The sequence below is a fragment of the Eubalaena glacialis genome, chromosome 2 (assembly GCF_028564815.1).
Source record: "Eubalaena glacialis isolate mEubGla1 chromosome 2, mEubGla1.1.hap2.+ XY, whole genome shotgun sequence".
Taxonomy (NCBI): domain Eukaryota; kingdom Metazoa; phylum Chordata; class Mammalia; order Artiodactyla; family Balaenidae; genus Eubalaena; species Eubalaena glacialis.
Window position 1 is genome coordinate 102380667 of NC_083717.1, and position 27083 is coordinate 102407749.

A 27083-nucleotide genomic window follows, 5' to 3' on the forward strand; every position below is an offset into this window, starting at 1 on the left:
AAGGAGGCGTGATATACCTACTTCTGTGCTGTCTTACCAGTGCAGATTCATGAAGCCAGTTTTTGATGGCTTCAGGATATATCATATCCTTCCTGAGATTTTGTGAGCATATGAAGTACCTAGCTATCTTCCTGAAAGATACTTGAGAATTATAATTTCTCCACATTACCATCACTGCACGTGTTTGAGGATGTTTTGGACTCGTTTATTAAGAACTCATATCAGAAGGTAAAATCTCCTTTTCTAAAACTCCTCTCCTGAAAATGCACACATTAGCACAGACTAAGGACACTGATGAATGAAACATCCATTTTCCTTATCCAGGTTGCGAAGTGCCCTGTGGATTTTCTCCAAGACCATCAACATTTATATTGACCCTGAGTACCAGACCATTCCAAAGAGTGAAATTTCCATATTCACATACCACTTTCTCTTTGGATTATAGATGTGAATGAATGTGAAACTCCCGGAATCTGTGGTCCAGGGACATGTTATAACACCGTGGGCAACTACACCTGTATTTGCCCTCCAGACTACATGCAAGTGAATGGGGGGAATAATTGCATGGGTAAGTCCCAGCTTTTCTTTATAGTGCATGTTTGTTTGGTCCTCATCTGCAAAGAGAAAAAGAGCTTCCGAGCCAGCAATTAGTCCTCAGCATTATGTTACTCATAAGAGCGAGTACTGCCACCCTTTCACTGAGAGAGCCTCCTCCCCTGTAAAGCATAAGCTGGGCCTTTTCTCACCACCTCGTGTGGGTGGTTGGGAGTTTTCTTTAAAATGTAATGTTGGAAAATCCCAAACAAAGGTTTAATAGTACTTCTTTTGTTTGACTTTGGGTGTATCTTTATACAACTATATTTACAGCACTGACCTACAGTATTAAAACATCATGAGTCGGAAATGAGAAAATCACTGCCAAATAGCAGTGGAGAATTGTTACTAGGAGACTGGGTGGAGAGTCACGTAAAGTTTATTAACACCGCAGCTACGTGATGACTAAGTTCTGTGGCACAAAACAACAGGGAATATATTTCTCAAAGTCCTTTTTCTTGTAGCAGCGTAGGACGACGGAGAGCTGTGTGAGAGCAGGCTTTTCCTGCCCTGATTGAAGTCAAGTTACAATACACTTCAAAAGAGATTCACTCCTTAAGTATCCCTTTAGAATCTCCCTGTCGTGATTTCCCCATGGCATCACCATTCCCTTAACTTCCTCCTTTCTTCTAGATATGAGGAGAAGCTTGTGCTACAGGAACTATTACGCTGACAACCAGACCTGCGACGGAGAACTGTTGTTCAATATGACCAAGAAGATGTGCTGTTGTTCCTACAACATTGGCCGGGCCTGGAATAAGCCCTGTGAACAGTGTCCCATCCCAAGCACAGGTGAGTTTTAGTTTCACCGTTACCAGAAAGATAGCTCGGTACATTACCCACAAATTGTTGGGGAAATGAATCTCAGCAAGGGAAGAAAAGGGTGCATCGTTGATCTTCATAAGAAAAGATTAGCTCACAAGGGCAAATAGTTAAATTCACAGTTGATCTTGGTCCTTGCAGCTGAAAACTGAGTCACAGAATATGCTTTCTAATTTATACCCAGGTTCATTCACCAGACGTATAGACTCAGTATATCACAAAAATATAAGCATTGTTATCATTGTTATGGAGTCTGCCATATGACTAAAAGTCTGGAAACATTGGGCAAAGCAGTATGACAAATAAGTAAACCATAGTCCTATCAGTTTTACTTATTTATAACTAATCTTGTTCCAGAAAGAATTCAAGGTGGCCCACAAAGATGCAAATGTAAAATAAGAAGGCCTAATGCAAATGGCAGGCAAGGGTAAGAAACTCAGAGCAAGGAACAAGGGTAATACACACGATCCAAGCTGGGAATTCCTACACACTTGCCAGCAACGAGCAATAACTTGGGCTCTAAACCTTCTAGCAGCTCATATAGAGAGAGATGTGATCGAATCTAAGAGTCTCAATGACCACAAAGCAAAATCAACACTAAAGACAAGCAGAAAAGATCAACTCCTTGATATTGAGATCTTAGAGAAATTTCTTCTTATATCCTCATGCAGAAAAATCCAAATAATGTTATCTGTTTGGAAAAAAAAAGTCTAATTTACATCTTAGCAGTAAATGAAGCAAAAACTTTGGTGCAGTGTTCTTATACGGTAGATGATATATGTCATATATATCTTGAGGACATCGTTTACTAATGATGATCTAGATTATCTTTATGATTTAGATTGAATGAACTACCATGCAGAGTACTGATCTGAGAATTGTGTGGGACCTACTCCATTCCCCACCGTGATATGTAAAATCCTAAACCTATTGTCTGGTGCTACCTGACAGTGCATAAAACAGAAGATTCTTTTTTAGTAAAATATACCATTTCATCCATTGTTTACTCTGGAAATAGTGTAATAACCATTACTTAGAATTATGAGTTGTCTCCACTCTGCAAGATGTTGTTCGACCAGGGGTTGGCAAACAAGAGCCCATGGGCCAAATCCAGCCCTCCTCCTATTTTTGTATGGCCCACAAGCTAAAAATAATTTTGACATTTTTAAATGGTTGGAAAAAAAGTCAAAGGAATGATATGTCATGACCTGAAAATTTTATGAACTTCAAATTTTAGTAAATAAAATTTTACTAGAATTCAGCCCCACTAATTTATTTACATATTATCTATGGTTGCTTTCGTGAAATAGTTGAGTAGTTTCAACAGAGACTGCACAGCTTGCAAAACCTAAAATATTTACTTTTTAGCCCTCTAAGAAAAAATTTGCTGACCCCTGATCTTGACCAATAGCCTTCAAATCTTTTGATCATACATACCTATCGTTAAAAAACCTGGAGGTTACACATACTTGCTGTGTGTATTTACAAGTAAAAGTATATGTGTATATGTCTCTATATGTTTGTTTTCAATTATATTGAGAAATGCATTGATTATTTTCATAAACTGTTCTATTATAAAATATACACAAAATTAATTTTAAAATTGGATTTTACAAAGATAGACATCCTAGTATTTTCTTTTTTACCTTGATGGATCATTGTACATTCCCCTGCAGACCACTTTGGAGATCTCTGATAAAGACTATCATTTACTTTCAGAAATATCTGTCTGAGTTTTAAGAATCTGCATACTCTTAATATAAAATGCAGGGTTTCGTCTTCATGTTGAATATTGGCCAAATCCAGCCATGGCTGTTCATTAGCTATGCAGTCAGCACACATTTTAGGAGTCCCTGAAATTTGTCTGGATGGTCAGTGGAGCTGGCGTGACACTTGTTGGAAGTGGACCCTCACTCCTTTTTCTATAAGGAAATAAAAGCACTAGGAAGAGAACATGTTACATTTTGATTAAAATACTTTTGGAAACCTTTTACTAATTTTCAGTAGGTTTGACCCATAAGGCAATGGCCATCTTGAGCTTAAATTGATACCATGCTATACTGGTTACACTCATGATCTGGAATTACAGAATCACAGAGTTAAAAGGGACCACAGGTGACATTTAGTGCATCCTTTGTTATCAACTTTGATGAATTCAGGTGAAGGAGAGAAAGATAAAGGGTCGGGGGGAGGGAGAGAGAGAGAACAAGAGAGCTGCACCAAAAGAAATCCAGCTCCAAAACTTGAAGTAATGAGGTAAGTTGGTTCTTTGACGTGAATTAGTCATTAATAGACCTCATATCAAGAACTTAGCTAGATTTGCCACGGTCTCCCCCAGTCTATCGAGGAAATGGCTTTTGTATACATTCGTTAAATCCTAGATCCCTTAATGCAGAGTAGAAAGAGGCACTCATGCCAGTCCCTGGGTTCAGAGCTGAACAACATCCTTATAGAGACCCAGATTCCTACAGGCAAGATCATACAAATGAGTGGCATATGATATAGAGACCTCTGCTTCTCCCTCATTATTACATCAACATGAGGTCACTTTTCCTTCAGTGTTTGTCTTAAGGAGAAGTTTACACCATCTGTAGGAATTTTCAGATTAATTTTTTATTTTAAATTTTTCAAAATACAGGTAAATACCTTTCAAGAATGGATACAAAGTAATTTTGTTCAGCCTAATTATTGCTCTCTGCTGACCCCTGTTCCCACCCCGCTCAACCCACCTTTGTTCAATCACTGCAGATGAATTTGCTACACTCTGTGGAAGTCAAAGGCCAGGCTTTGTCATCGACATTTACACTGGTTTACCTGTTGGTGAGTTATGATGCCTTTGTTGGAACTTTTTGTCTCTGCCTTTGTGTTAAGAAAAGGAAGTACACACTGTTACTTTCTCAGTTTGCTTTTTTTTTCTTAGAAGGAACAAATCATTAAACAGTGCCATTTAGCTTTATTGAAACTCTGATTCTTAGTTTGAAACAAACAGTACAGACACCCTGTGTAGCTCCACCTAATTGGCAGCAGCATTTGTCTGATTAAGGGGACTGGAGAGCTTTTCACAGAATTACAATCAAGCTTAGTTAAACCAACCCTAGGCATCAACAAAGAGAGATTCTGGGAGTAGGGCCAGTTGACGTTTGATTTGACTATAATTACCAATCCTTCCATCTGACTAAGACCTGAGTTTAATATGACTGTTCATACCAATCCTTATGTGTAGGTGGATCAATTTTATCTCACATAGAATCTCCTCAGGTCATCTGCTTTGGGATTTTTAGATGTGAAATTAAAAAAAAAAAAAATCTTTCCAATCTGAGGCCCTGTCTGGTAACTGGAGCAGACACCACTGCAGTGCTAGGGAAGCTTATGCAAGATTCAGAAGTATTGCACAGCGTTCAGCCAATGGAAGTGATGCCTTTGTGGTTTAAAACCAAATAACATGAAAGCAGATGGAAAGCTATTGCATTCTCAGAGTCTTTCCCCAGTGTGATTTATATGGATCCTTAGATGCCCCTCTTAATTCTGAGCAGTTGTGTCTAGTAGCAAACATCACCACTTGGTCTGTTCCATCTTATTCCTAATAAGTAAACTGAAATCCACATCAGCCTTTCCAATGACCTTGTTTAAGAAAACAAGGGTCTGCTCCAGCAATCAGCCTGGCTCTCTTAGTGCCAAATACATATGGCTCTGTAGCCTAGTCAACGTCCAAAGAAACTTCATGATTTGGAAAGAAAACCTGTTAAATGGCATTGGCCTGAAACACCCGGCTCTAGCTGCTTTGTTTTTCCCCTTCCCAAAACAGATCTTTTCATCTCCTTAGAATCTCTGATCTGAAGATAAGCGGTCTTTAATAGTAGAATCCATCGTTCTCCGTGGATGGACCAGGCGTGTACCCCAGCAAGGCCTACCTTCTAATGTTGGCAGCAGGCAAAGACTCAAAACAGCATGAACAACATCCACTAATAAAACTGGAAAGGCCTCAGACATCGTCTAGTCCACATCAGCTAGGCCTTGCCTTACCGTTGAGGGGACAGAGGCCTAGACAGGGGAAGGGACTCAGCTGAGGTCACCTGGCTAATTAATCACAGAGCTGAGACCAGAATCCAGTCCTGACTCACAGCTTGCTTTGCCGCTAGCTCTTGAAAACTGGAAATGTGATAGTTAGCAGTATACTTATTGTTAGCAAATTCCAGCATGACAAAATATTTAGATGACTGAGAAACTTTGTTTTATTTAAGCTTTATATTCTTCTTCTGAAAGGTCTGAAGATTGTTGGCATATAGAACCCATTCGTGTGGGGTTAAAACTATAGCAAGTTTATTAATCTTGTCTTTAAACATAAACTTTTCCAAGTTGAAGTTCAAATGGAATCCAGACAGGAAAAGAAAATATAATTTTTAATATACGCTTTTGCTCTTTTATGCCTAACAATGGCTAGAAATTTGACCCAGCCTGTTATTGTTAAACTTGAAAATACATCTCTTATATTTAAAACAAATGAATGTGAACATAACATTTCATGTTTTAACCCGTACCTAGTTCAAGAATGTCTGAATTTTTTTTTTTTTTTTTTGCTTTTTGCTGATAGTACGTAGTTGTGATATTTCTTTGCCTAACTTTTTAAGAACATGAATGACAAATGTGTGAAAAATCTAAAACATAATTACTTGTATTCAAAATGGAAATATACCCTTTGATATTCTAAGCTGGTTTACTTCCATTAAAGAGGTCAATTTGTCCTCAAACAAAATCAAGCCCTTTAGAAAAAGGTCCAACATAAATCCATGTCCTGTCAAATTTCTCCTTTAAAACAGATTGGCTTTAGGGTGTGATTCTTCTGAAAGCTCTTGTGAGTTCCACTTAAGTCTACAGCCATCTTCTTACAACTTATGCAAACAAAGTATCTTGCAGAGGCTCCTGACTATGATATGTAAAGGAAAGTATCTCAACAACAATAACAGAAACCTAATGGATTGGAAAGACCAAAGCTTTACATTCCCTGCCGGCTTCTGAAGTGTTTTGTGAAACTCTGCCAGAGGGCTGGTAGAGGGGCCCTCTGGGATAACAAACACTTCGCTAATGGTTTTGTGAAGATTGTTTGACTGTGGAAAAGCATACGGGAGACAGGACAGCCTGTTAGCGGATTCCTGGTATCGAATCCCAACTCTGCCTCCTGTTGGCTGTACGGTCTTTGGCAAGTTCCATGCTCTGACTTGGCCTTAGTTCCATCATCTGCATCATGAGGATAGTCAGAGTAACCTAGAGACCATCTCATAAGGTGGCCCTGATGATTTGGTAACTAAATCCAGGTTAAATGCTTGAGAAATATACCAGGCATATAGCAAGGGAGACACTACTGTTACTGTCACTGTTACCGTTATTATCCTAGAGGACACTGAATGGTCAGGAGTTCAGAGCAGGTCAGACAGCGAGTGGACCCACCAGGCTGGTGAGGAGACCAGACTTGCCCACGTGGCTCCCTCACCAGCTGGCCAGCCTGCTTTAGCAGCCTGGGTCCTGGCCCTGCTCTCACTCCTACTTTGGTCCTGTTTTAATGCTCACCAACCCCACTTCCAGGTACTGGCTCTTAATTGAATACATTTTAATTGGCACTTAACATTTGTCAGACAGTGTACCAGGGGCCGGTAACACCGTAGCGTAGAAGCCAGCCCCAGCACCTGGGCTTGGGAAGCCACAGTCTACTGTGACAGTCCTTCCTTGGTGCTTGCTCTGTCTTCATGGTCAGCCCAGGCCCAGCTTACATCCCCAGACCTGACTTAACCTCCTTTCGAAAGCCATGTGAAGGAGAAAGGGGGTGTTGAAGTGGAATTTGGAAGATCAGAGTTGGCCGTGACCATGGGCTCCTCCTCTGTTCTTCACCAGCTCTCCTCTCCCATTCTAGACCAACACCACCACACACTTGGGGTAGAGAGACCACTTTCTCTTGGCAGTCACTTTTATTCTACTCATCTGGTGCACAGGGCCCGGTGGGGACAAAGATGGCTCCTACCTGGACAAAGCTGATGTTATAAGACAAAACCGGAAAAACAGATAGTCAGTCAGATAGACACATGCGTGTCTGACAAGCAGTCTAGTTATCTCAATTTGCTGTTCACTGCCATCCCCGCTTCCATCACCACCCCAGCACACACGCACACACGCAAGCACGTACACACACATACACATGTGCTTTCTCTTCTTTGGCTTTAGACCTTACATAGAATGAATTAGAAGCAGCTGACTTTCAATTCCAGTTTACCCTGCAGAGGGACCTTGTGCCGTTCCGTCACTCACACGTACCTGTTCTGTTTCTAGATATCGATGAATGTCGGGAGATCCCAGGGGTCTGTGAAAATGGCGTGTGTATCAACATGGTTGGCAGCTTCCGATGTGAATGTCCAGTGGGCTTCTTCTATAATGACAAGTTGTTGGTTTGCGAAGGTAAGAGAGGCTGTCACTATATCGCATCCAGAAATGAGCCACCCGATGAGCTGCATACCCACACACACATGTGGCCAATTTCATAACATTGGAATTTCAGAAATCCATCAAACTCTAGCAATAGTGAAGGGCACCATGTGGATCAACAGACATTTCATGTAAAAATTCCCTAACACGCAGCGGGGAAAGCAGGATGTCCATTCCCCAGCCCTCTCCCCCCACACACAATGTATTAGATTTCCCAGCTGATATGGAAAAGCCTCGAGATCCCGGGTGTGTCCAATAGATGGCTATTGTTTCACATTGCTTGAAAGTGAGCATGAGTGGTGGGCAGTCATCTTGAGCTGAACCTCAAAATCAGTGTTCTCTTCCAAACGGAGCCTTTGCTCCTCCCAAGTGAAAACAAGGTTAATGCAAATATTTCAGATGCATGAGAGAATTCCAAATGGCAAGAACAGCAAATTCGATTTTATATGAAGAATGTTGGCATGCGTGCAAATGGTACTTTTTTCATTTTCAAATTACCTCCGCTTGCCATGTGTTTGTGCTGTGATTCTGCGCATTCCTTACCGCACTTCATATTTTTCCGACATCTGGGGAAGATAGTGTTCTTTTACATTTTAGTAAAAGGGACGTTACTGGTTATTAAATATACCATGGGCCCTAGGACAGCTAGAATAATTTTCTATTTAATACTTAAACTTAGAGCCTCTAGCAGAGTTTTTGTTCATGTTAGAAAGGCTTATTGCTCCTTAGAGCATGTATTAGAGCACATAGGTCAACATTTTAATATTAAAAAATCTTTTTCTCCTAAACTGGGGACAACTTATAGACCATGAATCAAGTTACAGCCCCAAGCACATACTTGTTAAATTCTCCTCACCAGGCTTTCTGTTCCTATGGCCAAGTTGGCCCACGTCCCTTCCTCTGCCTGCTCTGCGGGGGAGTGGGAACACGGTGACAGCCATTCCTAGCCTTCCTAAGGAGATAGTCATTTCGGGCTTTGGTTCGGGCCCTGGGCTTCAGGTCATCAAGGATCAGGTGTGGGGAGGAGGCATGATGTGGGAATGGAGAAGAAAGCCCACAGCAGGTGACCTTATAGTGCAAGAGGTGGCTGCCTGCTCATAGCCACCGTCTTCCACCTGTCGTACATGCCTCAGGATGCCTGCCGCCTTCTGTGGCATCTCCGCTTCCCTTCCATTCAGAGCTGGTTACTTTACCCAGGTGCCTCTTTGGCACTTATATCTGCTGAAGCAGCAGCCGTTGGCCAGAAACCAGAGGTAAGGCCACCCAGGACCACCACGTCAACCTAGACCTTGCTACACACATGAGACTGAAAACCTACAGCTGCACCAGCATAAGGCACTTTGCTGTCAGGGTAGCATTCACTGGATATGGAGATTACAAAGCGCTCCAACTTTTGGTTTCCGTTTCGTAGGATATCCATCTTCAGGGTGAATGTTTAATCCAGGGTCAGCTGCTTCCCAGCACACTCTTAGCTCGCAGAATCAGAAAAGGAAGGTTGATTTAGTACATGCCTCAGCCAGACTGAAATTGGAATGGATTCCAGAAGTGATTTAGGGAGGATCCATGCGTCTGCCCTCCCCAAGTATGTCTATAATCAGATGTTAGGCATCTGATGCATTACAGAAATGCTTGTCCGTGACACCGATTGGCTTCTCCAACTACACAAGGTACCCTCTGTGTTTCTGTACACCCTTAATTAAGAGCAGGGCAGGCCTGGTGGGTGAGGTGGTGCTGGGTCCTGGGTCCACTGTAACCCAAGGTAGGCATATTCTGCTTCTGTATCTGTTGTACAGAGAGGCACACCCCATATTAGACAGAAACTCCCACTGACTGCCAATAGTCCTGAGGTTTTCCCACCACAAAAGCACACACCTAGGAGGCCTAGGTTGATGTATTTGCCGCCCCCTTGTGGGAACTTCTGTGGCTGAGCCGACTTCTGCATGAAACCCCAGTACTGGTGCTGGGCTGACTCCCACCTGTGTTACAGGCTATTCCCTTTACTGGATTTAGACTGAATTAGAATGTTTCATAAGAGCAGGGGAAGGGAATATGTATTTTGCCCCATGCTATAGCCTGGACTGTGCAGTAACTTTTGCAATGCCATGAATTTGAACTGTATTAGGTAGCTGTTAACATTTTTAAAAGATAGACAAACAACTCCCTGAGCATAGTCAAAGCCCTGGAGCACACAATATCCATTTTATTCTTTCCTTTGATAGTGAGCGTTTGGTTATTTTCAGTGGTTTTATGTGCAATCTCTCATGTTAAGTCTGCTTGATTTGACTGCCATGTGGCAGAAATTTAAGCAACAGCCTGTGCAGCCCTGCAGTTCAAAGCACTGTCTGTGGACCAGGAGCACCCAGCATCACTTGGGAGCTTATTGAAAGCACAGAGTCTCAAGCCTCTCCCCAGACATGCTGAATCAGAGATGCCTTTCAAAAAAATCCTAAGTGATTCATATGCACATTAAGGTTTGAGATGCTCTGCTCTGCAGACCTCACAACCTTCCAGACAAAAGCAACCCAACTGAATCCTAAAACCCCCAGGCTTTGAGCAAATACAAGATTTCCTAGGATATTGGTCTATACCCGTATCAAGTCCGGGCCCTTGAAGCTGAGTTTCACAACTTTTTCTAGACATTAGCAGCATTAGAAGCCGTGTGTGGTGATAAATCAAGTATTTGCATTTCTGAAAAATATCTGTAAAACAGAAAAATTAGAAAACAAATTTTCCATCTTCCATGGTTTGTTCAGTAGAACCGATCAAAACAAGAAAATATAAATCCACGTTGTGTGAGAGGCTTCATCAGCGTGACACCAGATTCTGCCCTCCCTGTAATTCAGTTCTCTCCTGCTTGTAGATATCGACGAGTGTCAGAACGGGCCGGTGTGCCAGCGCAACGCGGAGTGCATCAACACTGCGGGCAGTTACCGCTGCGACTGCAAGCCCGGCTACCGCTTCACCTCCACAGGGCAGTGCAATGGCAAGTAGTCCCCGCCGCCCAGCGCCCACCCGATGGGCCAGCCCCATTGAGCTGCAGATACCTGGATTTCTTTGAGATGGTTAGGTTGAAGAATACATGACTTCTGAGTTGTAGTAACTAAACTGGGAAAAAGGGAAAACTGTTGAAATGTCTTCACACTTAGCTCTTTTCTCCCTTTGGAGGTGTGACGTTTCCAAATTTGCCTCTCTGCTGCCCTGCTGCAAACACCCACTCCCACAAATGCACACACACACACACACACACATACACACTCCCTAACTGGTATTCAGGACCAAATACGTTTTTTTTCCTTTCACATAATCCCCCTGGAGTGGGTGAGGTGGTCACCATTCTGGCCACATACCCCAAGTCTAGATGGCAAAGCTCTCCTGAGCTGGGCAAGATTAAACTGCACAAGCCAAGGAAAAAGAACCAACAGTATCACTTTTTCTCCTAAACAGCTTACACAACTGAGGGCAGCAAACGCTGAAAGCCTTTTATTTGCTATGTCACCTACAGTAAAATGAGAAACTATCCGCTAGAGGTTAAATTTTTTTGCTGTTCCCGTTTGTCAGGGATGCGGCAGAAATAAGAAGGATGATCGTGCTACCAACTTAAATTGATAGTAAAATTATTAGGTATCTGATGGTATCTTGTAGCCAGTGGTGTGAAAATAAAAACACTGGTGTTTCAGCCCAGGAGGAAAGTAATACCTCAGAATGATTTTCATCTGAGTTTTTTAGTAATTATAAATCACTGTATATTTAGCAAGGAGGTCAGGAAGAGTGTGTTATTTTGCTTCTGGCTCATTTCACAAGGAATTTCCTGGATATTTTATGCATTTGTGAATGAAACAACACCAAGCAACGTGGTCAGATTTTCCTTGGATTTCCTTGCCCACCAGTGATTAAGTGGTGGGAAGTGCACTGCTTTCCGTAGGGTATTTTGCATTGTTTTATGAGACTTTGGTGGGAAGAGGGTGTAATACCAGAACAAAAACTCGTTTTGAGAATCAAGACTTGTTTTGGGGGTTTAAAGGAACATGTGCAAGTATTTAGCATTTTGTCAGCAGAGCAGTTGTTATCCTCGTACTGAAAAAAAACAAAACAAAACAAAACAGGACAGGAAAAGTGAGGACGTCTCTGATATGAGTCACAATGCCCTCATGAAACTTGGCATTCATACCACTTCCCTGCATTTTGCTTGTAATTTATATTTATTTGAAACTGCGTGAAATAATTCCAATCAAAATAAGGAATTGCTGATAATATAGAACATGTCATTTCACACCATTTCATGCTCAGGCAAGATGAGGGAAGAACTATTTTATACATCAAGACAAGACATCCAACCAGGGCCTGCTGGGGCTTAAGCCCTGTCATGTTTTCTTGTAGAATAGTAACATAAATAAAGCTCATCCAGCGTTAACCAGCGATAAGTACTGTGAAGGAGTGTCTGTAGCCAAATCTTCATTTCCCTCATTCATCGAAATCCTCACAAGAAAGGGAATGTACTTGAATTTGAGTTTTGCAGCTATTCAGCCTCTAGGGCTGAAGACTTCACTCTGGAAATGTCTTCACTTACATCTTACTTTTAAAATCTTTTAAAATGTCTTTAAATACTGTCCTATACATGGCATTTTTTCAGACATATTGTAAAATACTCCTGTCTTCCTGTGTTTAAGATGAAAAGAACTAAAATTTCCTTATCATAATAAGATTTTTATTTGAATCCATAAGTACATCACTTCAACAGCTGGCCATTAATACCCACATTGTTGCTGAGAGATTTTTAGAGAACAGTTAGGTATCGAAGCCGAGGATGCTGGTCTGACCTGAGGAGGTGTGGCATTAGAGCAAATGCAGCCCCCTTCTGAAATGTACTGCCCAGCTAAAGACATATTCTTCCCAGCCATTTCCTCATGGTCTTCTCTCTTTCTGCTGACTGTGTGGGTGTTTTCCCCCAGTACCCTGTTTAAATCTCCTATCTCAACCTCAGACAAGAACCTTCTGGGAGTTTAAATCTTGGTGCTTGTAGAAACCTAGTTTTCTGGTCTCAGTACAAAGTGAATTTCACAATTAAGTTCTCTAGAATTGTAACTTTCTCTTTCACCAGTAGAACTGCAAAGTAATCCACGTTTCAGTTTTTAAAAATCCTCATGAAATAGGCAACGTAGGAAAGAAAATCCCTAATTGAGGATCCCTTTCTGATAAGATTCTTAATGCTCTCCATTTTCTGTGGGTCCCAGAGATAAGACAGACCTGGTCCTTGCATTCTCCCAGATCCATATTACCGGAGGTTATCCAAGGTTTGGGCCAACCCTCCTCAAAATCAGCTCCCTCCACAGAGCTTGGCAATGGAAATCAATTTCCTCTGCCTATCTCAGGGAGCAGCATGCTCATTTTAAATCCGTTTTCTCTGATGGGAATAATCCTAATTTGTTCACTAGCATTTCTGCATAGGCTAGCCGTAGCTCCTAAGCTACTCTATCCCAATTTCCCCTCTTCATGATATACTCAACCCGACCTGAGACTTTTAAAGGATATGGTGATTCATCAACTCTAAATGTTTTGCGTATTGGAAGGAAGTAGTTCTAAAAATGGCAGCCTGAGCACGTGAAATGGAGGGAATATACTCTCTCCTGGCGTGGGCACAACTGCTCTGTGCAGCAAAAAGTGCCTGTTCCCAGTTGCCGTCTTCTCAGTAGATAGGGCAGGCAAACAGCAAGTTTGGATTATTCAGCTGAGAGCAGGGTGCTGCGGTGCTCTACAACATCTACACCCAAGGCGGCATTCTGCCATTTGCTTTCTTTTGTGACAATAGGAAAATCAGGATAACGCAGTGCCCTTTGAGTTACATTTTCCCTAAACGTAGAATCTTGAGAGCTTTAGAAAATTAGAGGCATAAGTAGGCATGTAATTATGTCATCTGTGGATTCCTGCAACAAATTTGGCCCCTCAGATAATCAGATTTCAGGAGAGCATCACTTGATGACAAATATAATTTAAAGCCTGAAGATTGGCAGAAGCAAGATGAGAGGGCTTCCTTTTGAAAGAATATGGATAAAAAAGAAAGAAACATCATTAGGATTGTCAAGTGCTGAAAGGAGCCATGTGTAGACAGGAAGACTTGGTTCAGATGGAACAAAAGGTTATAGGAGTGAGACAAAATAATGATGTGTAAGTGGAACAAGGGACAATGCAGGCTGTCCATCATGAAAACCTATCTTAGCAATGGGATTTGTTTGATTTAAATTTCTAGAGGAAGCCATGAAGCTTCCATGATTTGAGGCACCAAATCTTGACTAGACAAAATACTTCAATCAATTACACAGTCTAGGATACTGCTTAGGCAGATCATCAAATGGATTATCTACCAGTTTGGATTTTTCTTCCCCATTCTACTTCTAAGTTTTCTCATCTTTTAGAAGATCTTTTTGGATACCGCCCCTGTTTTTTCATTGCTTGTGTATTGTTAATATGGTCTGAATGTACCCAGTAAATGAGAGTAAGTTTTAACCAATTTTGAGTCAAAAATAAATATGTCAGTATCTGTTTTACTGGCTTAGTTTAGAGCTAGGATTAATCCTGAGAGCACTACCTAGAAGTAAGTTATTTGATTTGATTTTGTCTTCTAAGTTTTCACTTAATTTTTATCTACAGATCGCAATGAATGTCAAGAAATCCCCAATATATGCAGCCACGGACAGTGTATTGACACAGTTGGAAGCTTTTATTGTCTTTGCCACACTGGTTTTAAAACAAATGCTGATCAAACCATGTGTTTGGGTGAGTATGTGACTATCATTTCATTTTTTCTTCATAGCCTATTGAAAAATTCATTTGTATCTGAATATATTTAAAGTTAACACTAAACCTTTCAGTAGTTGTTTTGTTATTTATAAAATAAAAACAGAAGCATGTGTGTAGCATTAATATCCTTTGGTATTTAATCTTTAGTAATCTGAACATCATAAACCTCTGTCTTGATAATCATTTGGCTGTCAGTTCAGAAAAACTTTTGACTAAGAGATAAATTAAGAAAGATATTAAGACAAAAAATTACTATTTATTAATGTTAAAAGCCTATTATTCTTTTATAATATTTATGTGTCCTTAAAGACAAATTTACAGATCATTTTCCTAGGGGAAAAGAGCTCAAGATTTTAAATCTCTTCCTTGGTCTTAGTACTGAATCAGAATGTTGATTTAGAATAAACTTCAAATATGTAATCAGTCAATTTCTCTCTTTCCCTCCTTTCTGTTTCTACTTTAAAGCAACATCCATTAAGTCTTCTGGGGACTTCATGAACATGAATCAGTTTCACAGCTCGAAAAAGAACAATCAATAGAGTAATGTTTCAAGTGCTTGCCTTTGGCTGTAATTGGCTTTATCCATTAGGGAACATTCTCATAAAGTTTGGTCATCTTCAGAGCAGATAAGTTTTAAGTTAAAGATTATAATAGGCCCTGCTCATCACTGGAGAGATAATCCCTACATATTAATGAAGCCCTGCCCAACTTTCATTCTCCCTCTTCCATCTGAATTATCTAGAACCCTCTACCAAAGAACCTGCCCAACTAAAGAACTTCACTTGCTTGGCTAAAAATGAATCAAGGCAGAAGTTTTTGACTCCTGGCAGGGTGACTCATCTGGATGCAGTCTTCAACCACAGACACACATGTTGGAGTCACATTGGGCTCAGCAGTAGCTTCTTGATTTAAGATCACAGATAACTTATCTTTATGTCCAAAATTTGAAAGGAAAGGAAATCCTAACTCTAAACACTACATTTTGCTAATCTGAGGTGTTACCTTCCACTCCTTCCCCATCTCTTTGTCCTTGCCCTCCTCATTCTGCCTGTTGATATAACAAACCAGCAATATCAACTTTTTTCATTTTAATTTCTTATTTCCTCCTTAATATAATGTACACCTACTCTTTATGAGAAACGATAGCCGCTGTCACAAGATGCAAAGACACATAAGATGCCAAAATAGCTTTACAGATAGTCAAAGTGAAAAGTCATAGACCAATAAAAAGACAAAATATACCGCAAGAGAGGAGCCATATTAGGGGCCATCACATTGGGATAGTTTAGAAGGGAGATAAGTCACCATTTCATGGGAGTGGTCGCGGGTTTTTAGGGGTGGACTGGGAAAAAGAAACATGTCTAAACTTCCAGGTGAGTTAGAAAGCTAATTTATTTTGTTGCTGATTTTGGGGTAATATCAGGGGAGACTCTCTGCTTTTTGGTAAACTGGAGTGAGAATCTTAAAGGCTGAAGTTTGCTAAAGGTGGCAGTGAATCAAGACCCAGATGCGCACAGAATTTTCCAAGTGAAAGTATTTGAGAAAAGTGGCAAGGGTGGAGAATTCTAGAAGTAAATAGAATGAAATAGTTCTTGTCCAGTTCTCATGTCCTTAGCTTGCCTCCTTTCACATGCCAACCAAGGAAAGGATTTTCTCCCAAGGCTTAGAACCTTGCCTTTTGCTGGTTCCTTACGGGGAGCTGCCGCTGCTGGAACTAATACCAACATCGAATCTAGAAGTTCTCAGCCTACGTACGACATTTTGTGAACTCTAAAATGCCTTTTAACCGCAGGTAACCATATACCCTCTTCTTCTGTTAATAATCATGTTTTTCTATGTCCTTTGTTCGTGCTAGACATAAATGAGTGTGAAAGAGATGCCTGTGGGAATGGAACTTGCCGAAACACAATTGGTTCCTTCAACTGCCGCTGCAATCACGGTTTCATCCTTTCCCACAACAATGACTGCATAGGTGCGTGTGCAAAACAGTCAACCACCAAAGGAAGGCAGTTTTATGTGTGTTCTTCGTAATTAGCATCATCTCCAGCGTGCTGGCAATCTTTTTTAATATATGCCATCTTATGCGTGACAAGTGGTTAAAAGAGTTGTTAAGTACAACGTGCTAATTGTCAAATATAGTTACTACATCTATTACTTTTATTAATATACTCATTAGCAGCTATAATTTTTATGTCTACTATGCTGCAAATTAAATACATTTCAAAATAAATCGAATATGTTTTGAAACATACAAAAGCTATCCTTTGTATAGAAATTACGTAGTTCAGGAGCAGTGTGGACCTACTTGTCTAGATGTTTCACTATAGCCTCCCTTCAAAGAAGTTAAAATTCTTCTTATAAAATATGCTATATTATTCACAAGCAAGTGTAAGGAACCAAATTTTGTATTGTGCTAGAGGCTACTTTTATATACTTCTGATTACAAGAATACTTAATAATACCCTCAGCTGTATTGTGTATTAGTAATTCAGTTTTAACCTTTAAAAATGAAACCTAAAGGATGATCAAGGTGAAACTCATATAAAATCCTAATATAAATGATCAATCTCTAATTAGTAGAATTATGTCATCTTGTTAGGTTCCATAGGTGAATAAAGCCAGGTCTGTTGTTATAAACTAGATCATATTGGAATTTCTTAAGTCTGCCTGAGCCAGCAAAGGCCACTGAAATTCAGTATAAGTATTTTTCCCTTTAAAAGTTTTGATCATTGATGGGATTATGACATTTTCTTTGGAACATATCAAAGGATATTTTTTTGGCAGATGTTGATGAATGTGCAACTGGAAATGGGAACCTTTGCAGAAACGGCCAATGCATCAATACAGTGGGGTCCTTCCAATGTCAGTGCAATGAAGGCTATGAGGTGGCTCCAGATGGGAGAACCTGTGTGGGTGAGTGCTGCTTCAGAAAGACCCTCCAAATGTCATCCCAGAGACCACTCCAGGAATCATGCAGTCTCTATCACAATCCTTCCTTCAGAAACCTGGAGGAAAAAGATCAGAGTAGAAGTACACTAATCCTGCCTGTATGTGTGTATGGTATATATACCACTCTTCCCCTTTATCTTTTAAAATTAAGTGTTTGTAATTACAGAAACAGTTACAACGTTCAATGTAACAGACAGTTAAATTGTTCTATAAACAACTGTAATTCCCTTTCTTTTATTCTTTTTCTTCAACACAGCTTTGTGGTAAGCTCTTATACAATCCTTTGGGTGTCCTCAAAGATCTTCATACCCATTGTCTTTTCACGTGCTATGCTTTCCTGGAAAGTAGATCAAATAAAATATGGTTGTTAGATACACTGCACACTTCTGAAAGCTAATAAAGCTGATTTTTATTGAGCTGTTAGTTTTTCTCCATGGTAGAGTTTGTGGACTTTAGATTTATGTATTTCTTAGATTTTATTCCAGTTTCTTTCAGTTTTAGTTGCTTGATGGAAATCATGCCAGTGGGAACCTCTTTCTTCTTTTTCCCTTTTCTTTGCAGATATCAACGAATGTCTCCTAGAACCTGGAAAATGTGCACCAGGTACCTGTCAGAACTTAGATGGGTCCTACAGATGTATTTGTCCACCTGGATACAGTCTCCAGAATGACAAGTGTGAAGGTAGGAGGGCTATCAATATTTGCAAATTAGCAGTATTGGTTACTGCATTGACATTATCAAATTTTTGAGATGGTGTGATGGTGTCTTCATTTTGGAATACTTTATCAGAAACAAATCCAAGGGTAGGGTATGACTTATGGGCTCAAAATTAGATGGTGAGACAGGAACATCAATTCTCACGCTAATCTCTGATGAAGCTATTTTGCTCTGTGTATATGGGTGGTCACATGACCCTGACACTTTTCCAATATACTTTTATGCAGCTGGTAAAAAGTTCTGGATTACATGTTTTTAAGTGCCAATGGGTTGCAACTAAACATAGCTTCCTGATTCCAGTTAAAATCTTTAAGTGACCACATTCAAGGTTGGATGAATGTGGCTATATAATTTGTCTGTGTTATTTTGACTTGTAGAAATGTGTAACTACAAATAAATTCTCAGCAAATTTTATAGTACCGCATTCCTCAATACGTATATCATTGCATTAAATGAAGGACATTAATTGCCAGAACTTCATTAATGAATAGGTTGGAAAGGGCTTTTAAGAAGTCACCTAGTCCATGCGCCCACCTTTAAACAAGTCTGCATCTAATCCATAATGAGTAAGAATTGTCCACTTTTAATATCATCAATGACAAATGTTTATTATATATCTAATTTAACTCTCAGTCAAGAGATATTCTAAATGAAAACACCTTATCAAAATTAGACCTAAATACAAATTATTAAGTGTTATTTTACTTCTGTTATAGATCAGCTTTATTCACTCCATGATTAATGCAAAATTACCCTAAGATGAACAGAATGAAAATGTATAGAAAGAAAAATGACTTCCAGAATAGTTCATAAATGTGTTCATTCTAAATCTTTGTCCCTGCCCTTATGAAGTTGGCACCTACAGTTTGATTTCTACTGTAACAACAACAAAAACAAAAAGGAGACATCTGAGCATTTTTACAAAAGTTGACTTTTAAGCAAAGGTTGGATGTCGGGGTGGAGGGAGTGTAGGAATGGAGCAATTCAATCATCAGCAGCAGTTCCGATAATAAGCCACAGGAAACATGATGCAATTATAAATGCAACATAATAACATGAAATGATGAAGAAGCTAGTTTTGCATTGTACAGGAAGATACTTTGCACTGCACATTTCTAGAAAATCTATTGTGTGGTATTTACAAAATTAAGCCAAGATAACAAAGTTAATATCCTAACTTCCCTTTAGTTGGACCTCGTGGGAATAAAGCTGTGTAATGGGAATACATTTTGGTGTGGGTAGAACTCATTGCACAAACCTGAAAATAAAGAGTCGCAAGATACAAGGGGTATCTGTTTCGTTGAAAAAAAAAATTTCCATAAAAATAGCATGGCTCAGAATCAAGACTTACCTCTTTTCACTACAAATCCTGCTGAAAGTCAGGGGAAAAGATGGGTACATCTCTTGGAAAGAGTGGTCATACTTTTTCCACAAGTAGGGTCATCATGTACTTTACTGACCAAACCAAGACAATTTTGAGGAGGGCACTATTAATAATGAGTCCAGGTCAACAGGTATAAACTAGGACTCTCCCAGGCAAACTAGAACATACTCAAGCCATTGAAACTTCCCTGCAAACCATCCTTAATTACTCCTTTACAGTAGATAAGGTATATTAATATGCTAAAGGAAACATGCCACAATTATGTGTGTCAAATTCCTATTATCTATATGATAAAAGAAAAACTATAGTCTATACACAGAAGATATTTTTGTGTCTTCAGACAAATTAAACTGCAAATGAGAGAGAGGAGCCTCATCTCTTGTGATATCTTTAGTTTGTATTGCATAGGATTATTTTCATGAGTACTAGTGTCCTGGTAAAAGTCATAGTTTTAGGATATTGTAGCATGGGATATTGGGGAAAGGCACTGTGGATAGATGGGTGGAGGGGAACAAATTTGGTTCAAAGGGCTACATCTCTCACAGGGTAACTCATTGGCAGCACAATTAAAATTTCAGAGCGTCTGCTTACTGTGTAGTGGTGAAGTCAGACTCTAGAGTTTCTTGCTTCTTTCCTAGTTTAGGGTGGTATGAAATTACTCCAACTTTTCTAATTATCCAAGAAATTCAGTCTGGGTAAAAGATGTTTCTCACTGCATCCCTAAGAAGGCACTTGCAGAGTCCATTTTTACAATAAGAACCATCAAAACTAGTTTTTTAAAAGTCATCACAGGGACTTCCCTGGCGGTCCAGTGGTTAAGACTTCACCTTCCAATGCAGGGGGTGCAGGTTCGATCCCTGGTCGGGGAGCTAAGATCCCAACATCCTCGTGGCCAAACAACCAAAACATAAAACAGAAGAAGTATTGAAACAAATTCAATAAAGACTTTAAAAAAATGGTCCACATCAAAAAAATCTTTAAAAAAAAAAGAAAAAATAAAGTCATCACAGCCTAGAAGCCCACTCATAGCATCATGATACAGGAAAAATCTTCATTGTTAGAAGAGTTTTGAAACTCAGTTACACTTTGTACTTTTACATTGTGCATTTAGTATCCGATGGTGTCTCCATCATGTTTTGACTTTGTTTGACACGTGTACTTCTTTTAGATATTGATGAATGTGTTGAAGAACCAGAAATTTGTGCCTTGGGCACATGCAGCAACACTGAAGGCAGCTTCAAATGTCTGTGTCCAGACGGGTTCTCCTTGTCCTCCACTGGAAGAAGGTGCCAAGGTAAGTGCTTTTGACTTTTGGCTTTAGACTTTCATTACTCTGTGTTTATTTGTTGTGGTTTTATTTTTTAAACATGGCGAAGTTTTGATTCTTTGTGAAAGAGAAGATGGAGTGTTTTTCATTCATCCAGACGTCTAATGATTACCATATGTCAGAAAGTTCATTTTTACTTTTAAGGTTAAAAACTCATCCATCAAATTATGGTTGCTTGTACAACAACTGTCCTGGCACTTTAAACCTGTCTCTCCCCCTGAGAACACAGATGCTGATAGGTCAGTCAGCAGGGGATCAGCCATGAGCCACTGAACATGGCAAAGCCTGGGGGAAGTTCAGTTACAAGTTCTCTGCCTCTGAAGAGGTAACCTCTGTAAATATGGGCCAAAACCTAGACTTTCAGACAGAAAAGTGCAGATTAACTCATGTGCTCCGGGATATAATGCCTATCTCTTACATCACAAGTTTTCTAAGAAAGCAGAGAAATAAATGTGAACTGACCAGGATTCTTGCTGGCCCACAGTCTGTTTTCAGGAATGATACTTATGAACTTAAAAAAAAAAAATCAAAAGGGGAGCCTGAACTTAAGCATAACACAGTTTATTATGTCTCAGCAAACTATTCAGATTTTACTAAACAATCAATTGTGTGTGTCTGTCTACTTATACAGACTAGTTTAGTGAATTCAGGACAAAAAAGACACATGCAAACAGACATATCCTCCCCCCACCCCCGTCCCACCCCCTTCCGGTGGTTTTTTTGTTGTTGTTATATTTTTTTGTTTAGTTTTTTTTCCTTGGTTGTTTTGTTTTGTCTTTTGCTTCCATATTACCAAGTAAGAGGCAATGAATATCATTTAAGATTCCAAATATTGGGCTTAGGGGTCTCAGCCTTGCCATTATAGCCTAGGGCAAGTCATTTAATCTTTTGGAAGCTCAATTTTCATATTTCTTATTTTTAAACAGCAATAAGAATACCCGCCCAACCAGTCTTATTGAATACGTGAAAAAGCTTTGTTCATTTCTGAGTCCTTCATAGGCTCTTGCTATTGTTGCTCAAATTGATTAACTTTGTACTTTTCAACGGGTCATTTGGTCACCTAATATTTAGGGGTGTGAAGGGGGAGAGTTGAGAATTCTCTGTTGGTTTGATCCTGTAGGTAGCTATCAGAGGCCCATGTGGATTTCTGGGTTATGGGTGGGATGGTGCTTGATTCAAGCAAATATTCTGTCTGTATGGTACAGACCAGCCAGATAAATTCTAACTCCTACTCCCTTGTTTTTGTGTGCCTTTGGCTTGGCCGAGTTTGGAAAGAAAGCAGTGAGAAACCAGGTGTGAATCTGCCGATGTGGCAGGCCAGAGGAAATTCATAGGCTATTAATTCAATTTGCACTGGCCTGTCACAGAGCAAGCTAACGCTGCAGGAAGAATCAGCCCAGCTGTGAGCAGCCCTGCCACATGCTCAGCTCCAAGAGGCAGAGCCAGAATTGAGGAATGCAAGCAGGGAAAGTGGCTTTTGTAGCTCTGATGAAATTTCAAAGGTCATTAAGGCTCTTTGCAGATAGACCGGTAAACAGGCATCCTATCAAGCCCTCGTTAAAGGATGTGGGCATGCAAAACTCTCTTTCCTGATGCAAGGCACCTTTAATTAAAAAACAAAACCAATTCTAGAGGATCATCACAAGCAAATGTAAATCTCCCAAAGAGCACAGATTTTGCTAGAGCCAGGGCATTAAGAGCTGGGTTTTTATTGTAAGATGACAAATTAGGAGTCAGGCTTCTGTTGACCATAAAATGAGAAAATTCCACAGAACCACAGATAATGTTTTTGAAGGAACAAATGTGATATAGGACTCAGGTGAACAGACTCTGGCACCTAAAGGCCACAGATGTAAATGAGCCACTCCCACTTACAAAGTTCAGCGAAGGGAATTTGTCACTTAGGCTCACTCTAAACTTCATACCTAGATTTTTTTTTCCCGGGGTGAGGTGATAGAGCGGTGTTGGGGAGCTGGGCTGGGGTATGGAATAGGGTCAGTAATGAAAGGAGAAGAGAGTGAGAAAATTAACAGACCAATATTAGCACATGCATGTATCTAGGTTTAAAAGAAACAAGCTGAAAGACAAAGGAGAGAATTGAGTTTTGATATAATTGTTGAGACATTTTTGTGAGTAGTCATTATATCTTAAGACAGTTGTAGGCATAAATAATGAAAACTGGACCAATAAACACAAAACACTGTATGTGACGATGAACTTGAAGAACAAAGCACATCAAAAGGTGTCCTTCAAGAAACTACAATTTGTTAAATCTTGACACTTCTCAGCAAAGCAACCATTTAAATAGCAGAGATGCTGCGGGACAAGGATAGGCTTTTATTGCTCTTCACCTTCAGAAGAATAGTTTGCTGAAAGGTGCCTTTTAGGTCCCAGCCATAATGGATATGAAAATGGAGTAGAAACTAGAGAGATAGTTTATCTAAAAGAGTTGGTAGCCATGACGAGTTCAACAAGTTCATTTGAGAGGTCAACAGAATTTGACTTATTGGAGCGTGGTAAATGTGGTTGACTGATTGATTGATATTTTTACTTTAATTCATAAAAAGTTTTCTGCTATGATCTTTGGCAACTCAGTTATTCTTACCTTGTCTCCTTTTCCGTGAAATAAAAGATGGTGAAATTGTCTTAACTGAAATCATAAATGGCTATAATAATATGCTACCTGGAATTGAAAACAGTGACAGGAGAGAGCAGACCTGGTCATACATAAAGAAAGGGGGATTGTGCAAAATGGATATGAAAGCATTTCCTTAAAACCTGCAGATTTTAGCCTGTGTGTAACTCAGAGGAGTTTGCAAAGCTTTGGAGGTCAAATTTGAGGGAAAACATACTCCAGGCTCTTGGATGAGCTCACTTTTTAGAGTCACCCAATTTGCTCTATAAGAAATGGAAAAGTCAGTCACCAAAACTGTCAAGCAATTTTGGAGACTGTTGTAGGAACTAGATCCCAGCCCCATGTTCCATGTTGGAGTTACCAAGAAATAACTGATGTTAAAGAAATATATTCTTTGGAAGAACAATTATTCTCCTGCACATCCACCCATCTCCCTGTGCTCCTCTTTACCTTCCCTCTCTCTGTGGAGCTAAATAAGCTTCTGTGTGTGTGCAAGTGTGTACACACACGTGTGTAAAATCTGCAGAAAACCTCACATATATTTTGTAGACAGAAGCTGCGTGAGTAGCTGCTTCAGTGAAATACCATTGAGTTGTATTTTTGCCAGTCCACAAAATTGCCACATCTTTATTTGCTCTATGCCTGGAATCTGGGGTTTTATTTTGGCTCCAGGGCTTAGGGGACACAGAATAAACAGCATAGTGTGATACCACAGTGAGTACTAGAACTGGGAGGGCTCCCTTAACTTAGTATGCTTGCTAAATGTTATACCATCTCTGAATGTCTCCATCCTGAAGTCACTGATGACGTCAGCATTGAAATGTGGCAGTGTTGGTTTTTATTATTCACATCAGGTTATTTTGGAACATTGGATAAAATGAGAAATAATAAGGTTAAGAGCCACATGGATTTGTTCATCAGCTCTCACTACAAAAGTTACTTATCACTTTAAAGATCTCAGCTCAATTACTATTATAATCACTTAAAAAGTGTGACTTTAGTAATGAGAGGAGATCACAGTTAACAGGGTGGATTGCTTCTTGCTCAGTATTATACAATAATGACTTAGTAGGAAAGCAGCTGAGGGGTCTCTTGAATTTGTGCTGCAGATTTGCGAATGAGCTACTGTTACGCGAAGTTTGAAGGAGGAAAGTGTTCATCACCCAAATCCAGAAATCACTCCAAACAAGAATGCTGCTGTGCCTTGAAGGGAGAAGGCTGGGGAGACCCCTGTGAGCTGTGCCCCACTGAACCCGATGGTATGTCCACTATCTGCATTTCTCTTTGGCCATTCAAGGTACAGGCTGTAAGATTGTAGACCTTCAAAATGTAAGGCAATTTAACTGTAAGTCCAACTAAAATGTTCACTAAAATTATCTTATCTCAGGAGCTAGGTAGTTATTTTCTTCTGAACTACGTTATGACTCAAAGCTGCCCAAGTAGTAGGTACACCAGCTCTGGGAGACTTGTTATCTTTCTCTGGTTTCTGGGCTTGGCTTGTTCATCGTGTTCCAATACGTGCAGCTTCCACACAATACTTGGGGAGGAGCCTATAGTTAATTGCCTTTGGCCCGCCTATTAACAAGAGCTCATCTCCATCACAGAGGCCTTCCGCCAGATCTGCCCCTATGGAAGTGGAATCATTGTGGGACCCGATGATTCAGCGGTTGGTGAGTGGCTTGTGCTGGATTCTCAGCATTTCTTAATATTTTCAACCAGCCTCTTCCTTGTCCTTTCTCTAGCTGTTATTTCTCCACATCTATCTTGGAAAATTAAGCTCTTTTTTTTTTGGTCTTTTCACTTAGATACCAATCGTATTATTGTATTGCATGTTAATATTGCAATACTAGATATTTCATCGATTAGGCACTGAAATGATAATTTACCTTTGTGTTTCCAAAAATACATTGTTATTCACTATGTTTTCCTCCTTTACTTAAGATATGGATGAGTGCAAAGAACCTGATGTCTGTAAACACGGGCAGTGCATAAATACCGATGGCTCCTATCGCTGCGAGTGTCCCTTTGGCTACATTCTGGAAGGGAATGAATGTGTGGGTGAGTAATAAAGCGGTTTCTGTTATTGGGATTTTACAAATCAGAAATTAAGCTATTCAGCATTCACGCTAGGAAGAATAAGTACCAAGACGGGACAGAAATAAGTTTTATACACTTGTTCACATATCATTCATCTAGCAATACTAGCTGAGTCCCCACCATGTACCAGGCACTGTGCTAGGTTTTATGGCTACCGTAGTGAACCAAGCCAACATGGTCCTTCCTCGCATGGACCTTACAGTCTGATGAGGAGGGCACTGAACACGTCTGAAGAGATAGTAGAAAGGACACAGCATATATAATGAAAGCCTTTGTGAAATTTAAAGGTAAAAAATTGTCAATGGTCATCATCTTATTCCCTTAGTATGTAAAACACAAAATTTACCCAGATTTTGTTACAGTTAGTACTATGAAAGGCTGTGTACCCAGTGTACATTCCTCTTGTTTTAACCCCCTTATTAAAATTTCAAAGAATCGTTCCTACGGCTGATCTTTGATCTCTTTTATCTAAGAAATCCAAAGCCATTCAGTGTAACCTAAATTAATAATGGCATAAATGCTGAGGGTTTGTCTGTGTCTGTTAGAAGACGCTCTTTCCATATAGGGAATCAGGGCATGAGGTTTTAACTGCCTTTCTAAGCCTCAGAATGTAATATCATGCAGATGAATTAAAATATTTCTAATTACCTTACAGCTCTAAAAACCAATGATATTGTGATTTTTATTAACTTGAAAGAGATGTAATATTCTTAAGAGCGAAATGCAATTTCATAGCAGAACAAAAGCAAAGTTGTCAATGTTTTCTATTCAGTATCTTCAGTTAGTGCTACGATGTATGTGAGAAATAAGCCTCCTCACCCAGGGTCTCTCTGCCATACCCTCTTGCCCTCACTTGCTGATTTCAGAACCTAACATGAGACATAGTCCTTGATAATAACCCATCACTCTTCTGTGCTCTAGACAGCTGGGATAGCAATGTTATTTCTCTGAAATGTTCCTTTCCCAAAGGAAGGTACTCTCCCCCAAGAGCTGTGTCAGAATAAGAACAGTCAGTATTCTAGGTGGATGGGTTAGGAGACATACATATTTTTTAGACTTCCTTGGTAAGATTTGTTCTCTCTCCACAGTTGTTTAGAGAGATCATACCCTAAACACATTTCTTTCTAGCCTTTCTTCTGCCTAATGTAAACCATCTGGTTTCAGCAAAATCAACAAAATCTACTTGAATCTTGACTTTATCTTGTGTATTAATTTTGCTTAACCTCTGGTCTCTTATTTTGCGTATGTTTAGTCTTCTATTTTATATCTGGCAAAAATGCATCATGTTTAAG

General features: G+C 39.8%; 1 protein-coding gene across 1 annotated transcript in view; it reads left to right on the forward strand.

Moving 5' to 3' along the window:
- The window catches only part of FBN1 (fibrillin 1), a 250589-nt gene that overhangs the window by 185564 nt on the left and 37942 nt on the right, over positions 1-27083 (forward strand). The window contains exons 41-53 of the mRNA XM_061180331.1: positions 446-568; positions 1228-1386; positions 4165-4236; positions 7735-7860; positions 10748-10870; positions 14533-14658; positions 16538-16654; positions 17467-17595; positions 18193-18312; positions 20901-21026; positions 24804-24953; positions 25299-25364; positions 25636-25752. Of these exons, the coding sequence (XP_061036314.1) occupies positions 446-568; positions 1228-1386; positions 4165-4236; positions 7735-7860; positions 10748-10870; positions 14533-14658; positions 16538-16654; positions 17467-17595; positions 18193-18312; positions 20901-21026; positions 24804-24953; positions 25299-25364; positions 25636-25752 (1554 nt within the window). The remainder of the gene's footprint in view (positions 1-445; positions 569-1227; positions 1387-4164; positions 4237-7734; positions 7861-10747; positions 10871-14532; positions 14659-16537; positions 16655-17466; positions 17596-18192; positions 18313-20900; positions 21027-24803; positions 24954-25298; positions 25365-25635; positions 25753-27083) is intronic.